The sequence below is a fragment of the Capricornis sumatraensis genome, chromosome 16, assembly GCF_032405125.1.
Source record: "Capricornis sumatraensis isolate serow.1 chromosome 16, serow.2, whole genome shotgun sequence".
Taxonomy (NCBI): Eukaryota; Metazoa; Chordata; class Mammalia; order Artiodactyla; family Bovidae; genus Capricornis; species Capricornis sumatraensis.
The window spans coordinates 47,221,035-47,245,741 of NC_091084.1; the positions used below are offsets into that span (position 1 = coordinate 47,221,035).

The 24,707-nt window shown below is 42.6% G+C and overlaps 1 protein-coding gene across 1 annotated transcript in view; it reads right to left on the reverse strand.

Moving 5' to 3' along the window:
* SYT9 (synaptotagmin 9) overlaps positions 1 to 24,707 on the reverse strand; it is a 164,117-nt gene that overhangs the window by 85,150 nt on the left and 54,260 nt on the right. The window contains exons 2-3 of the mRNA XM_068987989.1: positions 11,111 to 11,462; positions 646 to 1,192 (exon numbers count right to left, since the gene is read on the reverse strand). Coding sequence (XP_068844090.1) covers positions 646 to 1,192; positions 11,111 to 11,462 — 899 coding nt within the window. The remainder of the gene's footprint in view (positions 1 to 645; positions 1,193 to 11,110; positions 11,463 to 24,707) is intronic.

Genomic DNA, 24,707 nt, shown 5'->3' on the forward strand with positions numbered 1-24,707 from the left:
GCATATTAAAAAGCAGAGACATTACTTTGTCAACAAAGGTCCATCTAGTCAAAGCTATGGTTTTTCCAGTATTTGTGTATGTATGTGAGAGTTGGACCATAAAGAAAGCTGAGCACAGAAGAATTGATGCTTTTGAACTGTGGTGTTGGAAAAGACTCCTGAGAGTCCCTTGGACTGCAAGGAGATCAATCCAGTCAATCATAAAGGAAATCAGTCCTGAATACTCACTGGAAGGACTGATGCTGAAGCTGAAACTCCAATACTTTGGCCACCTGATGAGAACTGACTCGTTAGAAAAGGCCCTGATGCTGGGAAAGACTGAAGGCAGGAGGAAGAAGGGGACAACAGAGGATGGGATGGCTGCATGGCATCACCGACTCAATGGACATGACTTTGAGCAAGCTCCAGGAGCTGGTGAAGGACAGGGAAGTCTGGCACGCTGCAGTCAATGGGGTCACAAAGAACTGGACACGACTGAGGGACTAAACTGAAGAAGGAGATTTGAAGCAATAGCTTTAAGTACAGTGAGATAAATTTTGTACTCTACCCCTCAAATAAAATAAGGTGTAACTAATCTGTTTGCATGCTGACCAAAAAGCTCCCCCCTCCCCACCCTCAACAAAAATGAAGAAATGTTAGACTTACGTTGGTGACATATTCGATATCTTTCCAAAGGATGCACTCCCTGGGAAAATCAGCCAAGTCTAAGAAGTGATCCACCACCACTTGGCCAATTAAGTCATGGCGAGAGAACCTGTCAAAGTCATAGACAGAGAAGTGAAGCTTCCTGGCTGCAAGGTCATTGTAGGGAACTGGAAATAAAAACACTTCATCAAACACCGGGTTCAGGGTCTTTCTGTGAACTTTAGTCTGGTGTTTTGTCTTCCGATCGGGAAGCAAATATATCTTGACATAGGGATCTGAAGTCCCAGAAAAGTCCTTGGCGGGCAAGTTGACAGCTTTGTGGATCTTCACTATGAGCTGCTCTAAGTCACAGTCATATTTTAAAATGAAGTTCAGTTTCCCACAGGATTTACTGTTACTCCTTCTCCCGTCATCGTTATCCAATGACCTCTGCTTATATAACTCCGGTTTAATTCGACCAATGCCAGTCAACTGTTCCTGTTTTTGAAGTTGTTGGATATTGAAGTCTGGGTTTGACAGGTTGAGTTGTCTTCGGATTGAATTGTGCCTTGAATGGAGAGCAAGAGAGAACAAAGTTATAACCTCATTAGCTCTGGGTCTTTCACAAACCTGTGCCTGGGATGTAGGTAGACTGCTACATACTATTAAAAGTTTAGATTTGTAGGCTTTTTTTAAATCTAAATTCAAAATGCCTATCAATGTGAGTAGGCAGTTCCCCAAGGCTTGAAGCTCAAAACGGAGGCCTGGGCATCTGGAAGTGCTCTTACTAACATGTGACCTTGAAGGGTTTAATGTACTTTCTAAACTGTCTAATATGAAATTAGAGAAGCTTATTCATCTGGTGGGAGGTAAAAGACTTGTACAAACTGGTTTAGAAAATAAAATTATTCTCCTTAATATATAGTATGGTCCTGAAACTGAAATAGTTAGCTATGTGGTATCTTAAAAAGAATGGATATTTTTCTAAATTATATAGAATTTCCTGGCACTGGTTTTTAGCCTACTGAGGATTCACATTCTCATGGGATAAATCAAATCATTTCATCACAAGAACATAGTCTTTGCTCTTCTGGAAATGTATGTGACAGGATGCATCTGTTGGTAGGGGATTCTGTTGACTCTGAAAGATACAAGTGCCAGCTCCATGACTGTACTTCCATTGTACCACGTGGGTGACAAGTGATGAGGAGGGAGGGTTTTATTCCTACAATAAACACTGAGACATAAAAATTAAAGGTAAGCTATTATAAATCTATATATGGATTCAGTTAGAGAAGGTTGGACACTGGTATTACAAATTAAATATTTGCTATCAGAATCTATATTTCACCCTATAAGCTTGCTGGTTCGGGTTAAAAGTTTTCCTGAAAATCTCTTTGCCATATGTATGGGTCCTCACAAACTGAGAGAAGTAGTCATTACATAGAAAGCTGTCTTTAAGGTTATTTTGTTCGTTTTAGTTCATAGCTATTATATTGTATTTTGTCCCTCAATCACCTTAATTAAAATAGCTCCTCTCCACCAGAAGGTAAAAGGGTATAATCAAACTGTCTCTGAGGCGTTAGTAAATAGTTGGAGAGACAGAGTAAATGCTGGAGTTTGTCTTCTTTTCCTTTCTTTGGACTACTTTATGAAATGAAGGTGCAAATATGGGATTAATAGGCCCTGAAACATATTTGAAATTATTCTCCCTTGTGATACAGATGCTATGATGCTAAACATTTCTCTTCATCCTAAAATACCCTCCTGATTACTAATCACTCACACGGTACGACAAAAGCACAATCACAGAGCTGTCACTTGCACTTGTCACAGCCAACAGTCTACACTCAGCCATGCACATTCCCACATGTGCAAAAACTGTGTGGCCTGAACGTTTCTCTTGTGGAATTTTAATTTCTTACAAAGAAATCCACTCACCATCTTAAGTTTTCTTTGTATCTTTTGATTTTTCGAGGATGGAAGGGGAGAGTTGGGTGGACAGTGATAAAGCTCTCTGTGCTAGCATCCAGATCAATCCCTGTCTAGATGCTGAACCTTTGCAGTGCTAGACTAGACAGTTTTAATCCTGCTCTACTGGGATTTCTGGGCAGAAAGGCCCCCAGTGGGCAGCAAGCCTCAATCCCCATGCAGGGGTCATAAGTGGCTGGAACCAGCTTTGGTTTCCTCTGCCGGTGATTTTTTTCTCCAAGCTGGGTTCAAACAAGAGCCCTGCTTGAGTCTGGAGTCAGTTCCCACCTATGATGGGCAATCCTGGGTGCTATACAGTTAGTCAGGCTGCTACTGCTGCTGCTAAGTCGCTTCAGTCGTGTCCGACTCTGTGCGACCCCATAGTCGGCAGCCCACCAGGCTACGCCGTCCCTGGGATTCTCCAGGCAAGAACACTGGAGTGGGTTGCCATTGCCTTCTCCAATGCATGAAAGTGAAAAGTGAAAGTGAAGTCGCTCAGTCATGTCTGACTCCTAGTGACCCCATGGACTGCAGTCTACCAGGCTCCTCTGTCCATGGGATTCTCCAGGCAAGAGTACTGGAGTGGGGTGCCATTGCCTTCTCCAGAAGTTAGTCAGGGGTGCAGTTTAAATACTAAAAGTGCATCTTCAAGACCTACTAGATGTGCCGTCTTGGCACCAACGTCTATGAGGGAACACGGGTCCTGTGTCTACTCCGGTGCAACCCCTGCCACTCTGCTGCCACTTTTCTCCTGAGGTGGTTGCCTGAGCAGACTCTCTGTGCCTAAAAGCTTAACTGCGAGGTTTTTGAGTCATGGCTTTGGCCTCCTCACAGCAGCATTTTGTCTTATCTCTCATCTACAAGACTAAACCTGTCATGTACACTTTAATTTAAAATATATGAACTTGGCTGCTTGGCAATGGAACATATTCTGTTTTACTCTCACATTTTCTTAGACATGAAATCTGGAGAGAAATAAATCCTACGTGTTCTGCTCTTCTAACCAGGATGGATTGCCACGGGGTGGAGGGGATGGGCTAGGGAGGGCATTATGCAGAGATTTGTACTTCAAAGACCAAAGTAACAGCCCATTATCTCAGAATCCAACTGTACAGGAGGACTCCATTCCAAATTCCAAGAGAGCTGAAGATTCTTTTAAAAAATCAAGCACAGGTACGAATACTACTGTTTACCCAAATGTTTTACACAACTAGTTTCAGTCTCAACCTTTTTCCTCCTATTCAGGATCACACATACTATTGGGAAACCAGTTGAATTCAACTGTAAGGAAGTGGCTTAAAGCAGATGGCAAAGACTGTAACAGGCCACGACAGTGGTCACTCCCCATTTCCCTCAGGAAAGAGTGAGTGGTGACTGGAGTTGGGGGCATGGACCAGCAAAGCTCAGAGCAGCCAGAGAACCAGGGTAACCCATCACCCTGCTGCCTAAAGTCGGCAGCTAGAAAGGAGAGCAGGGAGGCTTCCCTCAGGGACACAAAGAAGATGAGGTGGAAGAACTGGAAAATCAATATTCCACAGTTTCCATGGGCTACTTAAATGGAGGCAGGAGGAAAAAGCAAATCAAAAGCAGAAAAGAGGAAAGATAAAGAACAGAATGTCATGACCTGAGCTCCCCTCAAGATGAAGGGTCCAAAACAGTCAGTGGAGCTGGGCCTCCAGTGTAAAGTAGAGCCCCTCCCCAGGGTAAGGATCTGGAATTCCGCCTGGGGATGCAGAGGGAGTGTAGCAAGCTTTTTCCACCTCTTGCCCCACTCAAGGTGGGCAGAAGCCATTTTCCTGTTGTGAAACAGGCAAGGAAGAGGACATCACCATTGGACTTGGCTGACCCAGACATGAGCCGGAAGACTGGTGGCTAACCCTGGAGAATGCCCAATTTCCAAGATGACCAACCAAATCTGCAAAGCTGATTTCCCACAACAAGCTCAAAAACACACTTTCAGGCCTGAAGGTATGTGAGCCTGTGCTGAGCTGAGCCAAGGGTAAGGAGAGGTAGGTAGATGCCTATACACAAAAGGATTCCCCCTCTCCTTCCATCAAATTTGAATCAACCAGTTCCAGGATCCCACTCTAAGTCTCCAGATAAAGTCTCAGTCACCCAAAAAGCCAGCCACCTCCAATGGATCTTAAGAAAGAGGACATTACTACAATTTAACAAATTTGAATGTGCGAAGTAAGAGGTCAGGTAGGGAGGAAGGGAGAGAGAGACAAAGCCTTGTTACTGCCTTTCAGGAAATGCCTGGCCAGGGGGTGAAGAGAGAGTTGTACACTAACATAAGTCAGGGCAGAGGGGATAAGAACTGACTGGATGTTAGGGAGAGGAATAAAGAAAGGCCTCTGACTTGGGAAACTGTCACGGTACTTGGAGACCGTACTTGAGCAGAGCCTGCCTACTTGACCTGGCCTCCCACTTCTCAGCCTCCCAGCTGATGCTCTAGACCTCAATGGGGAAATTAAATTTTCCTCTTGGGGCCCAGCTCTTCAGCACGATGGGACCTTCAGCTCTTCTGCCCCAGCAGCCTTCCCCTCACACATGCCCACATCTTCCCTTCCAGGTTCTGTGTTAAGAACCAGAGTTCAGAATTTCCCTTCCATCGCTGGGTTTCCCATGCAACCACAGACAAGAGTATACTCTTTCACCCTCCCTCATCTCAGGGACCACATCTCAGAGAGGAAACCTGGCTTACCCCTTCCCTGGTTTGGGACACTGGTGTTTTAAGGCTTTGGGGACCAAAGACAGGAAAGAAAGAAGCAAATAGTGACTTCAGAACCATCATGGGTTTCTTTACAAAGTTCAAATCAACAGTTTGGAAACAGGAAACTGGCCTTCCTGGAATCTTCCCTTGTGAAACAGAGGGGAGGGTCTGGTTGTTCTGAATCACAAATGGACACAGAAGAAGGGGGAGTAGTAGACAAACAGACACAGTTAACTGACTACAACAGCAGGAGGAGATGGGATTCAGAGGCTTACAGAGTGAGTGAGATGATGGAGATGCAGGTAGCAGGCCTTGGTGGGTGGAGGTGTGGGCTCAAATGCTGCGGCATACATGAAGCCTGTCTTGCTCCCCCCACCCTCAGCCAAGATAAAAAGGCACGAAACCTTGGTGTCACCTTCAAGTATTTTATTCTGTTACTAAAATGAGCCTATGTCCACCAACACTTTCTCTGAAGTGTTCACGTGTCTAGAGTAAATATATAAATGCCATGGACATAATAGTTCCTGATGACTATCCCAGCAGAGAAAACACACATTTATATCTCGTTTCAGGGTCTCATGGAAGTTGAGAGAGGTCTAGGCAACTTTTATTTTTGAAGATGTCAGTTTATTAAAATCTGAAGACATAACTAAAAGACTAATTCAAAACATAACGTTTGAAATGTTTACATCTAATCAGTGTTCTTAACATATATAAAAAAAAAATATATATATATATAGCTTAGTAAACCTGTGCTAATCCTGGAGTAATTACAACATTTAATCCTAACGTACCACTTACTGGAGTTGTGGCCAGTAATGACATTTAGAGGACTCAAATTGTCGTCTTCTTTCAATTCTGCCAGAGTATTTCTGTGACTCTACAGATTACTTAGTCCAGAGGCAAGTTCAAAAGTCTCTGAACTTACTCTTTGACAAATTCAAAAGTAAGGCTCTGAATGAATGTGAGACCTGGGACAAGTCACCTTCCATTGGTTTCATATCATTACAGGCTCCACTCAGTTTATACTTTTAGCGCTTTGTCACTTTTGTCATCAGAACACAAGAAAAATGGCCTGATACTGATGAATGCATTTTGTCAGTCATTCATGAAAAATTCCACTATGTGTGAGAGGCTGCACTAGGTGTTACATACATCAGTTCAGTCGCTCAGTCGTGGCCAACTCTTTGTGACATGGACTGCAGCACGCCAGGCCTCCCTGTCCATCACCAACTCCCCGAGTTTACTCAAACTCATGTCCATTGAGTCGGTGATGCCATCCAACCAACGATCTCATCCTGTCGTCCCCTTCTCTTCCCGACTAAATCTTTCCCAGCATCAGGGTCTTTTCAAATGAGTTGGTTCTTCGCATCAGGTGGCCAAAGTATTGGAGTTTCAACTTCAGCATCAGTCCTTCCAAAGAACACCCAAGACTGATCTCCTTTAGGATGGACTGGTTGGACCTCCCTGCTGTCCAAGGGACTCTCAAGAGTCTTCTCCAACACCATAGTTCAAAAGCATGAATTCTTCGGTGCTCAGCCTTCTTTATAGTCCAGCTCACACCCATATGTGACTACTGGAAAAACCACAGCTTTGACTAGACAGACTTTAGTTGACGAAGTAATGTCTGCTTTTTAATATGCTGTCTCGGTGGGTCATAACTTTTTTTCCAAGGATCAAGTGTCTTTTAATTTCATGGCTGCAGTCACCATCTGCAGTGATTTTGGAGCCCCCCAAAAATAAAGTCTGTCATTGTTTCCATTGTTTCCCATCTATTTGCCATGAAGTGATGGGACCAGATGCCATGATTTTAGTTTTCTGAATGTTGAGTTTTAAACCAACTTTTTCACTCTCCTTTTTCACTTTCATCAAGAGGTTCTTTAGTTCTTCGTTTTCTGTCATCTGCATATCCACGGTTATTGATATTTCTCCTGGCAATCTTGAGTCCAGCTTGTGCTTCCTCCAGCCCAGCATTACTCATGATGTACTCTGCATATAAGTTAAATAATAAGCAGGGTGACAATGTACAGCCTTGATGCACTCCTTTCCTGATTTGGAGCCAGTCTGTTGTTCCATGTCCAGTTCTAATTGTTGCTTCCTGACCTACACAGGGAGATGCAAAGCAGATCTGGTCTTTGAACTCACAGAATTCAAAATCTAGAGTGGGATATAGCTAATAAACAAACAATTGTATAGTCAGAAATAGATTTTAATCCTGTGAGGAAGTGAAAGTAAGGCAACTTGCAGAAGAATAAGGAGTGGGAAGGAGTGGAGGAAAGACTACGTACTTCAGACAGGTGGTCAGGGAACTCCCCGTAGCTCAGATGGTAAAGAATCTGCCTGCAATGCAGAAGACTTGGCTTTGATCCCTGGGTGAGGAAGATCCCCTGAAGAGGGGAATGACAACCCACTCCAGTATTCTTGCCTGGCAAATTTCATGGGCAGACCATGGAGTTGCAAAGAGTTGGACATGACTGAGCAACTTTCATTCATTCAAGGAAACTTTTCTGAGGAGGTGACATCTAAGATGGAACATTAAGGCTGCAAAGGAGCCTGACATGGAGAGAAGCATTCCAGGCTGATGGAATAGCATTTATGAAGGTCCCAGGGCAGGAAATGGCAGGTATACTGAAGAAAGCAAGAGCAAAGCTAGCGTAGATGGAGATGGAATGCGATGAGCTTTTTCGGGTAGGGTCTCTTAACTGAGTCCAGGCTAGTGGCATCCTCTGGGGTTGTGCCACGTGGTGGCCCTGGCTGGAGGTGAGGCCTATAGCTGGTAGCAAGAGACTATGGTGGTACGACACAGGGCCTTAACAGACCTGATAAGCAGCTTGTGGTGTGTAACTTGAAATTTTTATAAAACCAAAGTGTTATAAAAGAAATTGAGAAGACTTAAAACAGATTGGACTTTCATGTTGGGTCATGAATCAGGAAATGGGTTAGATGGTTTTTCAAGGATCCTTCTATTTTGAGGACTCAGGGATTTTCATATATTTGGAGTAGAGACCTTTAAAATGTTCTGGTACTGAAAAGTTCTAAAAAAAAAAAACACACCACATTCCCAGGATATTAGGTCATTATACAAAAGGGATTTCATCCAAATTGAAAGGAATTAGCAGGAATTTTGGAGGGTCTAACAGTAACTGAGCTAATCAGAAACAGAAGGCAAACATGCCTGATCTTGGAAGAACAACAGAAAGTCATCCTGACCAGAAATATTCTTAGAAGATACAGCAAAACTCATCGTTAGGATGTTCCCAAAGGCAGTGGTGGGAGCCATACATATCTAAGCTGAAGGGGCCAGGTGACAGTAGGATTTCCAAAGCAAATGTCATGGCAGAAGCTGTGCCAATCTCTGTGACAAGTGGGGAGGCCTTAACTGGGAGTCCAAGTGTTGCATGTTCTGGGCTGAGCATGTGCCCAGGGAACTTTGGGACAAACGGTAACAGCTGCAGGAGGGAAGCAGTATGAAAGAGACAGCAGTGAGAAAATAAAGATCATAATGAGAAAGAAGGGAGTAGAAATAATAACTAGCAATGCAGATTGTTTAGAGCCATCTCAGCAAGAGTAACTTCCCCACCCGCCACAAATATGGTATGAAAAATGCTACTTAAAAAAGGATGTTAAAAGTGTTCTGGAGTATCAAGGAAATTTCATTCATTTCCCCCACTTTGTCAGTAAAAAGGCTTTGTGTGTGTGTGTTTATAGCACAACTCTAAAGAATTATAAGACCATATCCTTCTCATTATGGTAAGACCATGAGTCAAAGATACGTATTTCCAGAAATAACCCATAGAATCAGGTCAGCAGTAATTTAGATAAGAATGTTTGAAATGCAAAATGATGCAAATTATCAGTATTAGGTCAAATACAGCTGGAAAGAGTTTAGTTGTCATATGGGACTCAAATATTACTAAACAACTTTAGACATCAGAAGAGAGAATTTAATTGCATGACTTCAAAACTAAAATACATCAAAATGTAAATGCATGGATAATTCCTTCCCTTTCTCTTTATTTTTGTTTTCCTTCTACCCAGTTTCTATAGGTCAGTCGTGAAGATATCTACAGTTTTTAGTTTTAAATAAAATCTATTCTTTGATATGCAGGTTACGTATGTATTTTCTAGAATAAACACTAATAATTATAGTGATATGATTGCAATCAATTCTCTAGAATTATGGCAGAGTCCTCGGACCTTTCATCTAATAAAAACACAGTACTATTACACCATATTGATGGAACCCAGATCAGAAAAATTAACATGCAGAGTAAAACCCAACAGGAGACGATTTCAGTGGAGACTCCATCTGAAGGCCCTACTTACTGAAGCACTGAGAGGATTTTATTATGAGTCTGCACCAATGCACAAACTCCACGGCAGCATCAGACAGAGCTCTAGTTATATTTAAGTCTTAAATCTGAAGAGAAGCCCTAATGATAAAATCTGAAGATTTCTTCTAAACCAAATGGCAAACAACCATCCATTTCTTCACAGAGGAATATTTTAGATGAAGTTCTTTGATTCAGAATTGGAAATGATGCTAAAATAGGTTTTGGAAAAAATTAAATTACAGACTGTCATATTCCATCCCACTTAATGTGAATGAGCAGAGCCTCTAGGATAAACTTGATTAACATAAAAAGGGTAAAATCTTCTAGAGGACAAATAAAAAAGATTTTTTTAAAAATAACTGCAAACTGTGCTTGTACTTTTCAAATAACAGCACATGCTAGTCCTCCAGCTATCACTCAAGCAAATATTTTCATTTTAAAGAAAGTTGCTTTCTTAGTCTCTTTTCTTGAAGCCTTATTGAGAGTGAATTTTTATATACAGTGCAGAATTGGTGTTTAGCCTCAAAGCTATCTTTATGCATCAGAGTCCTGGAAGAGGCAGGTCTCAGTGATGATGATAATGACAGCATCACCAAAAACAAAACAGCAGCTCATGGTGTGGAGCAGCCACTAGGTGCAGGCCTGTGCAAGGCATGTGACGTGCATGTCAGCATCTCATTCTCAAAACCACCTATCTCTGTTCCTCTTACACAAGAGAAACAGAAACAGATGAAGGTTAAATAATCTGTCCAATATCACACCTGCAGGTAAAGCTAGTTCACTGGCCCGAAGAGCCCTTGCTTTTTGTCACTGCACTGTATTATTTCTCTACAGTGCAAAAGCGCAAAGATCCAGCCCATGGAAAGACAGTGACACTAGGCCTAGGTTCTCTGTAGTTCTTGAAAAGCCTGGAGATGGACAAAGACCTCCAGCCACCGTGTGGGACTCTATGGAGACCCTGTGTGTGGCAGCTGGGCTAGGCTAGAGGCGCAGGGAATCAATTTCATAGCACTACAAGAGCAGCATAGAAGAGAGGCTAAAAACTTGGGCTCTGGTGGTATGTGAACAGGGGTTCACACCCTGACCTGGGTGCTTACCAATTTATGACTTCGTTTCTTAATTTCCTTAAGTTTCTTCTTCTGTGAGATGAAAATGATAATAGGATCTGTTTCACAGAAAGTTGTGAGCAATGATAAAATAATACACATAAAGTTCTTGGACAGTCTTTGATATGGAAAGTCTTAGCAATGTTAACTACTGTTATTATGAATTAAGGAGAGATTAAGCAGTGCTCAGGAACCTGACTGGAGTATAGGAAGCAACAAGTTTTCCCACATTCGTGTCTCTGATACCAAAGGGACATGTGAAAGGTTACAGGCTCCTTGGCTAAATCAATGCCATTGCTGTCAAGAGAAGGAAGCGGGGCAGCGTTTGCCTTGCATCCAGAAAGGAAGGGGGCAGTACTGACCGAGCTGATGAAGTTGGCTCTGTGACTTGGCGTTGCACGCGGATGCCATGGGCACAGCTGTCCTGGTCCCCCGTCTGGGTTGAGAGGGGAATGTCTGGGGAGGTGTGACTGATCTTCATGGAGGAGTCTGGACAAGGGGTGGGAGGGTCTAGGAAGCCCTCACTGTTCTCCTGCTCATTGGTCTCTGTGTCCGTGTAGTTAAGAGGCTCCTGGTTGTTGTCTTTGCTACTAGAGAACAGGCCTCGTTCTCGCCACGGAACCCAGCAGAGTTTCCAAGACACGAAGAGAGACACACCAAAGAGAGCGAGGCCACAGGCAGTGACTACAAGGGTCAGCAGGCTCACTGAGATATCTGCAAAGAAGCAAAGATCAAAGGTCAGTGGGATTGCTCCTCCCGTGCCCACCTACTGCACGGTGTGGTCAGAATGACCCTCTCATTCATGCATCCCTCAGGAGTGACGGCAGAAGGCCAGGCCTGGGATGCTGCCATATCACCTGGGATGTATACTGAATGTCCCTGCTGATTCTGAGGCAGGGACAATGAGGATTCAGACACAAGCACAGAGGATGTAACATGCAGGCACGTTTAGAAACAAACAGCCTGCGATAGCAAGAGACAGGGTGTATTCAGGGGACCAGGAATGCCCTGCAAGGCAACTGAGACCCTGTCGCCTCAGCAATAAAAATCATTGATATTCTGGGAGTAGAGTGGTTTCAACTATCATTAAAAATTCCTCTGTCATCTCAGAGAGCAGTATAATTTGGGAGTCATTTAAGTAACATCTTTTTTAAAACAAGAGAAAATTAGAGTGCTTTTCCCTCTCTTTTTGATATGAGCTTTTAAAGGTCTAAACATTTTGCAGCTCAAGGCCTCTGAAGCCTCAAGCATACCCACCACCTGGTGGTCAGGTGCCCAGGACCGGTGGAGAACAGTCACAGTTTGGGTTTCCCCAGTAGCAGAGCTGAGACAAGTGGTCAAGGGCAAGAGGTTTATTTAGAGGGTGAAGAAAACATAGGTAGGGGAGTAGGGAAGTGACCCAGTTAGAAGAGGGAAGTAATTCAGGGGGGTAAGAAAGCAGCCAGTAGGGGGAGGGGGCTTTGTCAAGCCAGCTACCACAGTGGAGGAATAGAGATTAAACTGCTGCAGAGGGTCCACACCCCAGGGGCCTGGGTTTCTTATAGCATCAATCCCCTTCAGTTATTGATTTGAGGGCAGCTCTCAAGGGGCATCTGCTATGTGGGTGGCAAAGTAAGTTTCTGTGGCCAGAAAATTTCCACATTTCAAACAATGCAGGGCTGGCCTAGGAGGTCAGGAGGCAGATGCTCAAGTGCCAAGGGAGAGGGGTTGTGTGGGGCAACAACAACATCTGCTACACGGAGCATGGCCCCACGGTCTCAGCCAGGGTCCATGGCAGTGTAGTGTCTAGAGTTGGTGTGCACCCAACGCTCGGAACAAAGCCCATCCCTCTCCAGGCTTCCACCCCACCCTACAGTAGAGCCAGGGAGAGGCTGACACATCAATCTGAACTCATTCCTGGCACTGTGGTGCTATAAACTCCTTCCTTAATGGACATCCCTACCTGCCCTTACTGGGCTCCATTACAGTCTGAGGCCCCAAGGATTCGTCCCAGGTTCTGCCTTTACTGTCCATCATTAATATTTGCACTGCTTCAGCCAAAGCTTTCTAGATGTCCATTACATGCCAGGGATTGTGCCAGGCTCTGGAGACACAATGGAGAACATGACAGACACACTCTAACCTTCACAGACTCCTATTCTAGTAAAGGGGAAAATTAGGAATCAGTTACTAACAGTCACAATGTCAACGATTCACAGCACACCAACAACCCATGACATGAGACAGCTGAGGCATGCATGTGAACCCATCCTGCAAGTCACTTCCCTAAGGAATCAAGCTGACCACCTGCTGTCTGTGCACTTTTCAACATGATTCTTAAGGTACTTGATCATTCTTATGAAACGATAAGACAATTTCTTCATGAAAAATTGCCCTTGACAGAAAGCCAGCTGCCAGGGCTGGTGATGGATCTGATGTGTCTCCTCCATGCCTCCCAATCAATCTTTGCTCTTGTGGAGAAACAACATCATATCTCTGTTTGGAAACACAGGGGCTCCAGTTTCAACATTGGTAATTGAGCTCAAAATCTTTGCTTATCCCATTTCTCTTCAAATATCACTGAAACAGGATAAGCAAACTATATAACTATGGAAAACAAGGACAAGTACTTTCTATCTAATACTGAGGCATTTCTGGGATTGTTTTAAACGAAAAACCAATCAGGGCTGAACATTTAACACAAGCCAGTGAAGGACAGGGAAGCCTGGCATGCTGAAGTCACAGGGTTGCAAAGAGTCAGGCACGACTGAACGACTGAACAACAAAAAACAACAATGAAGAAATGCTGAGGGAAACACAGAACTTAAAAATCTCAGGTGCAGAGCAACAAAGGCAGGGATGGGGGACAGGGAAGAGTCAAGGCGGGCTAAGCAAAGGACACTAGAAATCGCAAACCATGGCGCCCCAACGTGAGGGGGGAGAGAACATGGTTTGGTCACAGGCTCTACTTGGTTCTGATAGCTCACACAGCAGGATGGAAAATTTGGTGGTGAAAACTTCTATGATAGGTGGTAGTACTGGGAGTGCTGGAAAGGAGGAAACCCTTCCCAGTGAATCAGGCTGCCACAGCAAAGATCAACCTCTACCCGCTCCAATGAAATCTAAAAATAAAACAATCTGTACAACACAGTGAAACCCCTTAATACATTCTGTAATCCAAACAGAGGCAAACCCCCTTCTCTGCATCATGTTAATCACTTTAGCACCAACCTGACACACACACCACTAGGAGGATGGCAGAGGCTGGACACACTGGAAGGCAGTTAAGGTTACAAGTGTGATGTGATAATTATATATTATCATTTACCAAATATCCCCTCTTCCATAGTGCCCCCTCCAACGATGGAGCATAAATCTCAAACCCTTGACGTTGGTCTTGGCCACATGACTTACTTTGGTCAATAAAGTATGTGTAGATATGGCCCATGCCACCTTGGAGCAGAGGACTGTTGGGCTCCCACCTTCTGCCCTGAGAAGAAGGCGGCTGATATTTCAGCCTAGGGGCCACAATGGAAGACTTGAGGTGCAGGCCAGAGTCCAGAATGAAGAGCAAATTTAAACCTGATGCACAGACTGGGCAGGAAAGCAAAACGATCCATAGATCCATGAGCAAAACTTAAACAGTTGATATTTTATTTAAGTCACCGAGATTTTGAATGTGTTTGTCCCTATGGCAAAAAGTTGACTAATAAACATGATCATATAATTTACTGTCCAAGACTAAGATATTTTTAAGAGGGTAAAAAGGTGAAATCAATAATCACATTGACAAGACACTTTACCCAGGACTGTCTAGGCCTATGGTCACCCTGCATTCAGAATCCTACTTGAGCTCTGAACTCATCCGCGTGGTACAATATGGCCTCTCAGAGTTTACCTGGCATTGACAACATGCTAGAGTAAATCCTAGGTCTATTTCTGCTAGTCATCATAGCACCTGACCCAGCTTAGCTGAGTCTCAGCTTATGTACCCTAAAACCACCTTTCTCCCAAGTCCAGTAATGGGAGATCCATGAAAGCAGGGGTTTTGTCTGTCCCTCTTAGGACTGAATCCCAAGCATTTAAAGGGTGCCTGAAACATAGCACACATTCATTGTACATTTGATGCAGCCCACCAGAGAGCCCTGTGGTCACCTCCAGGTCTACCGTGAGTTAAGGCTGTGTGGCCCGTAAGCTCCAGGAGCCACTCACTAGTCACATTCATAGTTGTTGACAGATGTCTGTGCATCCCAGGTACTACAGATAATAACTGGCAAATAGCAAGAGGGGCTTTTCTTATTTGCACAAAAGTGCCCTATAGGTGAGCAAGGCGTCAGAGAGCACCAGGAGAAACCAACAGTGACTTACACAGCCACACCAACCACTAAGTGTAGTCATCAGGACTTCTTGATAGCAAATAGCTCAGGGTACTCTTTACACACTCTATTTGTATTTTTCTCTCTTTTTTCAGAAAGAAGTACTAGAAAGCTGCTTTAGCCTCACTAAGGCCACACATACCATCCACCTCTGACCCACAGCCTCAGGAAAGAAAGAGGGAGAATTTATTCAGAACCACAAAATAGCTTTTTCAGAAAAGGAGTTATTGCTTAAGTAAGGTGGTAGGTACATGGCCATTTGTTTTATTACTGATTTTCAAACTACATGTATTATACAGACATACACACACACATATATATTCTTTGGCACTGACATATTTTATAATAAAAATTGAAAAAAGTGAATAGTACCATCGAAAAGTTATTACTCTAAAGATAATTTTTCTGAAAAATAGAAAAGTGTAATCGGCCCTTCTGTCCAAGAGTCAAGAGAATAACCAGCCGGTGATCCAGGATGAAGTGAGGCACATGGTAGGTAACGCAGCTGGGACCCAGAGCCTCAGGGGTGCCGCTGGTTGGGGTGACTGTGCATCAGTCTGTACCCAGAGCTGCTGCAGAACACCCCTTCAGGGAAGAGGCAGAGCGGTGTGTCCTGCCATCAGGCCTGACCATCAGCACCCTCTTCTGCAGGCCACTAGCCCTCGCTATAGGACATGAAGTACTGCAGCAACATCCCCGGACCCTGGACACAAGGCACCAGGATACCCCTAGACCCAGCAGACATCCCAGCGGGACACCTACGATTCCAAGGAATCCCTGCAAACCTGAAGACTTGCTCTAGAATGACAAATATTACTGCCCAATGAACACATGGCTTGGGCACCTACACATCGTATGGAAAGGAACAGCAGTTGCCCTGCTGAACTGTGAAAGGATGGGAAGAACGTGTAAACTGATGACAACAACAGAGTCATAGGGCAAAATCAGCAACTTGGAAGAGGCTAACCCAGCTCAGCCATCAGAATAAATGACACCTGACATAAAACAAATCAATGTGAGAGACAAATTGACTCATACATTCAGTGAGATGTTTAAATTGCGGCCAAGAGAGATAAGTATGGCTGCAGCCGTAACCAGAATCAGACACCCCTCAGATTTCACCTGGTTTAACTATGAGATTGTAGCCCTAGAACTCCATAGCCAGCCACATTATCACAAGAGCAAAGGCATTTTCAGCCATCAGTGACTCAGAAATTATGTGATTCATGTACCCCTTCCTGCATAAAATCTATGGAATTCTCCAAACAAACAAGTAAAATTTTATGTTAGAATAGAGAACTCAAGAAGGGAAGAGCTTTCTAGATAAGACATATACTTAGATACTAGATACCACAAGAATTAGTGATAATCAAAATAGTAAAAAGTGTATTAAAACTAATTGCTGGTTTTGAGGTTATAAAGTTCAACAGAACTGTAAAGGAAAAAAATCCACTTAAAAGAGCAAAGGAATGGTAACTACATTCACTTAAAATTCCAACAATTTCAACAAAATGTGGGAAAAGGAAGAAGGAAGGAAAAACAAATTAAATGGCCTACACTGTTAGCAGGGAGACGTGACAGATGACAGATAACTTCAACTTGATGTTGATACGGAAATTAGGTGTAAATATGTACCTAAAATATTAGAGGGAGATAGTGACTCATAATGGTGCATATGCATACATATTTATGCATATATATCCTCTCCTTCCTGAGACACCCCCCGCCCATTAAATAATATGAAACAAAAAGCATAAACTCACAATCACAAAGAAAACAGCATGGGATGATTAGCAGTTTGTTGTGCTGTGCTTAGTCGCTCAGCTGTGTTTGACTCTTTGCAACCCCATGGACTGCAGCCCACCACACTCCTCTGTCCACGGGGATTCTGCAGGCAAGAAGAGTGGGTTGCCATGCACTTCTCTAGGGGTTCTTCCCAACCCAGGTCTCCCACATTGCAGGTGGATTCTCTACTGCCTGAGCCACCAGGGAAGCCCTCATCAAGGCTCAGGATACAGACATTTTCAATAGGGCAGTAACTAAGACTAAGATACTGATTTGAAAACAAGAGTAGCGACTGAAAATCTTCCCCCAATACTGTCCAGTATGTCTAGGGAGAAACCAAGGCGACTAGTGCAAGAATTGGTGCCCAAGAACAGAATTCTCCATATTCTGGCAAAAAATGGAACCTCATAAAGAACGCTTTAAGTAAATCTTGACTGTTAAAACCTCAGTCACAGATGCATAGCCTTACACCCAGCTTTTCTACTGCCTCACTCTTAAATATGACTATGTTCCTTGGAAGAATAGCTATGACAAATCTAGACAGTGTATTAAAAAGCAGAGATGTCACTTTGCCGACAAAGACCCATATAGTCAAAGTTATGACTTGTTTCTAGTAGTAGTCATGTATGGATGTGAGAGTTGGACCATAAAGAAGACAGAGTGCTAAAGAACTGATGCTTTCGACCTGTGGTGCTGGAGAAGACTCTTGAGAGTCCCGTGGACAGCAAGGAGATCAAACTAATCAATCCTAAAGGAAATCAACCTTGAATATTCATTGGAAAGACTGGTGCTGAAGCTGAAGCTCCAATATTTTGACTACCTGATGCAAAGAGCTGACTCACTGGAAAAGACTCTGATGCTGGGAAAGATTGAGGGCAAGAGGAGAAGGAGGCGACAGAGGACGAGATGGCTGGATGACATTCCTGACTCAGTGGACATGAGTTTGAGCAAACTCAGAGAGAGAGTGAAGGACATGCTGCAGTTCATGGGGATACAGAGTCGGGATTGAACAACAACGCTTCAAAGAATCGCCAGCCATATAGAGAAATCTCACAGCAACATCAGCATATAGAAGGAAAAAAGAAAACGATGTTCCCAGAGAAAACAGAGATTAGGAAGGAAACAGCAACTTTTAAAACATTTCAATCACAGGAAATTTCCATGATGTATTTCCTCTATAAAACAAGGGCAGACTACTAGAATGAAATGGAGAAAATAAGACAATCTTCTCAGGAAAAACAAACAAAAACACGATTGCTAAAACAAATAAAAAATTCAAATGAGGGTAACCAAAGGTTCAGAAAACTTAGGCAAAATTATGCTAAAATTATTTCTACATTAAAAACCACATGGAGATAGAGCAAACAATTTCTGCTGGGATGAAATTAGAGGAGACTTTCACTTCCATGTTAACTTTTTATAAAGAGTAAATATTACTGAGAAAAAAAAATGAAAACATTTTTTAAGCTGCTATAGTACATGAAGTACATGTGGCAGCACATTCAGGTGAACTTGGGTTTGTAATCTCCAAACATTTCTGAAAAACAGTCCTTATTTAACTCTGCTCCTTGGTTTATGAAGAACAAAGCAGTGCATATTATGAAAATCATTACAAAAATGATCATCTCAGTTCCCCAGCACATTTTTCCCTCCAAGTCAAACCCGTAAAAGCCATTTTTACCCTTGTCTGCTCATCTTTGTTCAGGCTTTTAGATCCATGAACAAAATATCAGGAGACTGACACAGGCTATCAACTTTTTATCTTGCTAATACCTATTTTAAACTTACAACTCTTACGTCTCATGCTCATTCCATACGAGAAGGGATGTTTTAACACCAGAAACAAATGACATTCCCTTAAAATACTATATTGAGCTTTATGAATAAAATTATTACACTGTCCTTATTTTGTTAATTGCTTCAGAGTTGTGAGAACTTTGAACTTTGTATTTTCTGTCAGGATATAGCTGATGAACAGTGTTGTAACAGTTTCAGGTCAACAGCACAGGGACTCAGCCACAGGTGTACATGCATCCATTCTCCCTCAAACTCCCCTCCCGTCCAGGCTGCTACATAACGGTGAGCAGAGTTCTGTGTGCTATACAGTAGGTCCTTGCTGGTTTCCACTTTAAACAAAGCAGTGTGTACAAGTCCATGCCAAACTCTCTAACTATCCCTTTCCCTCATCCTTCCCTCTGGCAACCAAAAGTTCATTCTCTAAGTTGGAGAGTCTTTGTTCATTTTGTAAGTACATTCATTTATATAATTTTAGATACACATATAAGGGATGTCATACAATATTTCTCCTTCCCTGACTTACTTCACTCAGTATGATCATCTCTAGGTCCACCCATGTGGCTGCAAATGGCATTATTTCATTCTTTTTAATGACTGAGTAGCATTACATTGTATATATGTACTAAATCTTCTTTATCCACTCCTCTGTCAATGGACATTTAGGGTGCTTCCATGTCTTGGCTATTGTAAACAGGGCTGCAATGAGCACTGAGGTGCATGGATTCTTTCGGATCATGTTTTTCCCTGGATATACGCCCAGGAGTGGGATTGCATGGTCATATGGTAGCTTTATTTTCAGTCTTTTAAGGAACCTCTGTACTGTTCTCCATAGCAGTGGTACCAATTTACATTCCCACAAACAGTGTAGGGGCAGGGTTCCCTTCTCTCCATACCTTCTCCAGCATTTGTTGTTTGTGGAGTTTTTGATGATAGCCATTCTGGCTGATGTGAGGTGATACCTCATTGTAGTTTTATTTGCAAACATCTTCTCATCTGTCTCTTGGCCATCTATGTCTTCTTTGGAAAAATGTCTATTTAGGTCTTCTGCCTATTTGTTGACTGGGTTGTTCTGATGTTTGCCTCATGAGCTGTTTGTAAATTCTCGAGACTAATCCCTTGTTGGTCACATTATTTGCAAATATTTTCTCCCAATCTGTCGGTTGTCTTTATGTTTTATTTATTATTTCCTTTGTTGTGCAAAAGATTTTGAGTTTAAGTAGGTCCCATTTGTTTACTTTTGTTTTTATTTCCATTATTCTGGAAGACAGATCAAAAAAGATATTACTATCATTTATGTCAGAGGGTGTTCTGTTTTTCTCTGAGTTTTATGGTGTCTGGTCCCACATTTAGGTCTTTAATCCTTTTTGAGCTTATTTTTGTGTATGATGCTAAAGAATGATCTAGTTTCATTTTTTATATGTAGCTGTCCAGCTGTCCCAGCATCATTTGTTGAAGAGACTGTCTTTCCAACACTGTGTAGTTTTGCCTCCTTTGTCACAGATTAACTGACCATAAGTGCATGAGCTTATTTCTGGGCTTTCTATCCTGTCCCATTGATCTATATTTCTATTTTTATACCAGTATCATACTGTTTTGATGTCTGTAGTTTTGTAGTATAATTCAAAGTCAGGGAGCCTGATTCCTCTAGCTCCATTTTTATAAATCAAGATTGCTTTGGCTATTCAGAGTCTTTTGTGTCTCCATACAAATTCTGAGATCTTTTTGTTATAATTCTGTGAAAAATGCCATTGGTAACTTGATAAGGATTGCAATGAATCTGTACATTGCCTTGGGTAGAATAGCTATTTTGACAATATTGATTCTTCCAATCCATGAACATGGTATATTGTTCCATCTATTTGTGTCTTCTCAGAGCTGTGAGAACTCTGTGCTGCATAAATAAGGCACTGGAGATTGGAAACTACTGCCGTAGTCCCTTGAATGTCAGTCCTGCCCCGTCTCTACTTATGACAACAGTGTAGCTCAGGGCAAAACAGGAAAATAGATGACATTTTTGATACCCACCCAGTCTTCTTGTCCTAAGCTCCCCACTTTAACTGCTCTCTCAACCTTGTGTTATCCCAGAAGACTAGAATTTTCAAAGGGATTGTATTGGAAACTAAAGACTTGATGTCTGTGTCTAGTCCTCTCACTGCCATACAGACTTAGGGTGACAGCACAGAAGAGCCAGTGAAGATGCTCAGAATGAGTCAAGGTGTTTCCAGGGCAGGCAGAGGAAACCTCGAATCACAATTGAGGAGGGAAACAAAAAACATCAGAGCTGGAAAAAAAAGTGCTGAGTACTGAGACTGAGGTGGATGGGACATAAAAAGGGAGAGGAAACTCATGGTCAGAACCTGGGATGACAGGAACTGGTTTAAAAGAATGATGCAAAATGAACTATAGCAGGTAGCTCAAGATCACTGATACAGTCACTAACATATGATTTACCTTTCTGCAAAAGGATTTGAGACAGCTTAAAAAATATAATGCAGCAGAGTAGGAGATACTTTCCAAGGAAATCAGAGCCAAAGAAAAATAAAACTAAGATGAAGATGAAGTCAGGGGGAAGTAAATAGCCGAAATGCATACATGAGGTTTTGTAAAGTTGCCAGAGGTGGCTACAGAATTGGCTCCCAACATCCCACGCATCACAGAAAAGAAGAAATATAACCAATGATATGATTCAGCATCTAGAAAACTATACAATTAAGAAATACTTGAGACAATGAAAATCTGCACTAGAAATGTAATGATATTAGAGGTTATTATTAATTACTTTTAGATATGATAATTGTATTGTGGTTATGTTGTATAGACAGATATGTAAACATTCAAATGATATCATGTCTGGAATTTACTTCAAATTACAGATAAATCAAGATTGGCCACAGGTTAATAATTCTTGAAACTAAGTAATGAGTACATGTGGCTTATTATATTATTCTCTCTACTTTTGAATATGTTTGACAAATTCCTAACACAAAACAAAAAACAAAACACGTTTTGGTTGGAGAAAATGTTGATTTCTGACTTCAGTCTTAGACATTCTTATTTAACAGGTCTTGGGTGAGATTCCTTTAATCTCCATTTTTAACAAGCATCTCAAATCTCAGATTAACCTGATGCCAACAGTCTCCAGACAACAATGAATAAACAAGACCAAGTAAACACTGTATCTATGGTTCAGAACACAAGACGCCTGCCTAAAACAGCTGTATCTTGGGGGCCTAATAAAGACAAAACTGGGAAATTCAGTTAGACAGTCAGGCCATGGAGAACCTGAAGATATCACATGGTAGCTTGTAGGGAAAGTGATAATGTAATTAGATGGAGGGAAACAGCTAAGACTAGACAGCTTTGATGATGAGATGTTAGGTGTTTCAGGGAACCAAATCAATGTGGAAACACTGTACTAGAATAAACCTAGAAGTCATCCAGAACAGACTTGTTGATCAGAATTCCCTCATCAACAATCCCTTCCATGTGACCATACGGACTTTATTTGAACACATTATTTTCTGTATTTTTTTTAAACTTAATGCAATGAACATGTATTACTGTGCAATTTTAAAGGTAATAATAATAACAATAATAAAAATTATTACATTCAAAAATTACAGAAGTCAGTGCAGGGGAACTTAGTCCCCCAATACCTCAATAGCCCAGAGGGTTCTGAGTGGTGACCTTTATCTTGGATAAAAAGTACATAATAGATGTTAGGCTACAATTAAATGCTTTAGTGTTTAAATACTTGAACCTAAGTTGTCTGGGAAATATAATCTTGCAGAAACCTTGCTCTTTAATACACTGTAAGGCACCAAAGCACACTAGTAGAAACACAAGTTCTAGAAACACACAGCCAAGGTCTGCAGTCCAGTATCACTTGTGCAACATAAATCTCTTGGTATTCTGTTTTCTCACAGCAGCGTTAGGACAATAATACAATTTATTCCTTAGAGTTATTTAGAAAGGTACTGGCAGTCAATAAATGTAAGTTACTGTTTTTTTCATGAGGTGTCTCAGATTCACCCACTCCACATCTAGACTTATTCTTACTGCCAAGAAGTGGTCACCATGGTTAATGAATAACAAGGCTTCCCACAGCTTTATGAAATGGGGCCAGCAATAAGCAAATATTAAGCCCCAAATGGTGCTTACTGAGCTGAATTATGGACAACAAGAGAAAGAGCTTCTATTGAGCACCTGATATTTGCTAAGGACCATACCATGGATACAAAGTAAAGAAGACTAGACCCTGCCCTCAAGGAATCACTAGTCCTTTCAGTAATGCTATTTACAACTCAGAGTGCTGCTGAAAATCAGAAGTGAGGGATATACAACCCAATCTGGAGTTCAGAGAAGGCTTCCCATAAAACAGGAGTGAGCCAAGTCCTACTTATAACCTCTTCTCTTACACAAAGGCAAAACCCAGGTCACTTGGGCATGTGGTCAAAAGACTTCACCAGGAGGAAGGGAAAGCCAGGGCTTCTGCATATGGCCTCCAAGCTGTATAGGGCATAACTTGCCCAACTGTACATGAAGGCCCTGGGAAAGACCTGGCATGTTCCAAGGCCTCTCAGGCCACCTTTGCCACCATTTATATTTTGTGACCCTGGGTAAGTCATTGCTCCTGTATGGTCTTCCTCATCTGTCATAAAGGGTCTGGGCAAGGTTCTTATAGCCTGTGGTTCTTGTGGACTTGCCAAATGACCTTGAGCTCACAGCAATGTTTCTCTAGAGCTAAAGCCATTGTAATAACTCCTATTAGTGACCAGAAGTCAATTGGTGCTCTCCACCTGAAGGCTATGTTTTAGGGCCATTCTTGGTTTTCATTCTTGCAGCTGACACGAGGTTGTCCTAGCTCATGGAAAAACATCGCCTCCTAATGCAAACTGCCCTGGGTCGGGAATATTCCCAGGAGTAGGGCATGGCAACTCACTCTAGTACTCTTGCCAGGAGAATCCCATGGACAGAGGAGCCTAGTGGGCTACAGTCCATAGGGTCATAAAAAGTCAGACACAAATGAAGTGACTTATCATGTATTCAGTGCAAACTGCAAGGATTATTAAGGGGTATTAACTTGGGTCTGCAGGGGCTATTCCATTATTAAGGTACTGAACCAGGTAAACAGATCACTCCAAGGCCTTAACTTTAAGTTCATGAACTGGTCAAACGAATTAGGGCGTGGTAACTGGCAAGTGGCGTAACTGGATTCTATTGTAACTGACATAAAGAGAGGAGCATATTTAAAAGGACTGGGTCTCTGGCCCTATTGGGCTGCACCCCACAGGCCTACAAGGCCTTTACCCTGCAGGCCTAAAAGGCCTCTCTACTCAATAGGCCTACAAGACCATTACTTGCCCAGCTTCAGGACCGAAGGAAAAATCTAGAGTCAGCAACAGAAACACTGATGGTTTAACAGGTAGGGAGAGAGCTTATATGTCTGAAGTAAGGTCCTAGAGCAATTCATTACCACGTGCAGCAGACATAGCAGGACGGTGGCAGACTTTGCTCTGGGGACTAGGTTACCAGTTACAGGAGGAAATGACGTCAGGTCGGCTTATCAGTTACCGGGGAAACCAGCAGAGGGGCACGCCCCTTTGATTAACTATTGGAACAGTCATCAGCTGGGACTGGGGCAAGTGTGTAGGAAGGTCAGTTCTGTGACTAGGGTGCAGATGAATCCAGCACTGGTCCAGCAGGTAATATATGAGAGGACAGTCACCTAGAGTGGTCTGAACATACAAACCCTTGACCCTTTCCTTAGAAGGCTGTCCAGGTGATTCTGCCAGTGTTAAGGAAGCAGTCAGCCTAAAATTAGCATTGAGAGAACACGTTCTGTTGCACCTTCTATTTACAAAGTGCAGCCTCATCAGTGTGACCCGCACCTCCTCACACTGCCATCACCCCTCTGCCTTGGCCAGATGGGGCAGAGGCTGCTCAGGCTACATGGTGATTGGAGCTGCAAACACTAAGAGCTGTGTTTTGGCTCTTGCATCCCAAATCCCTGAGCTCCCAC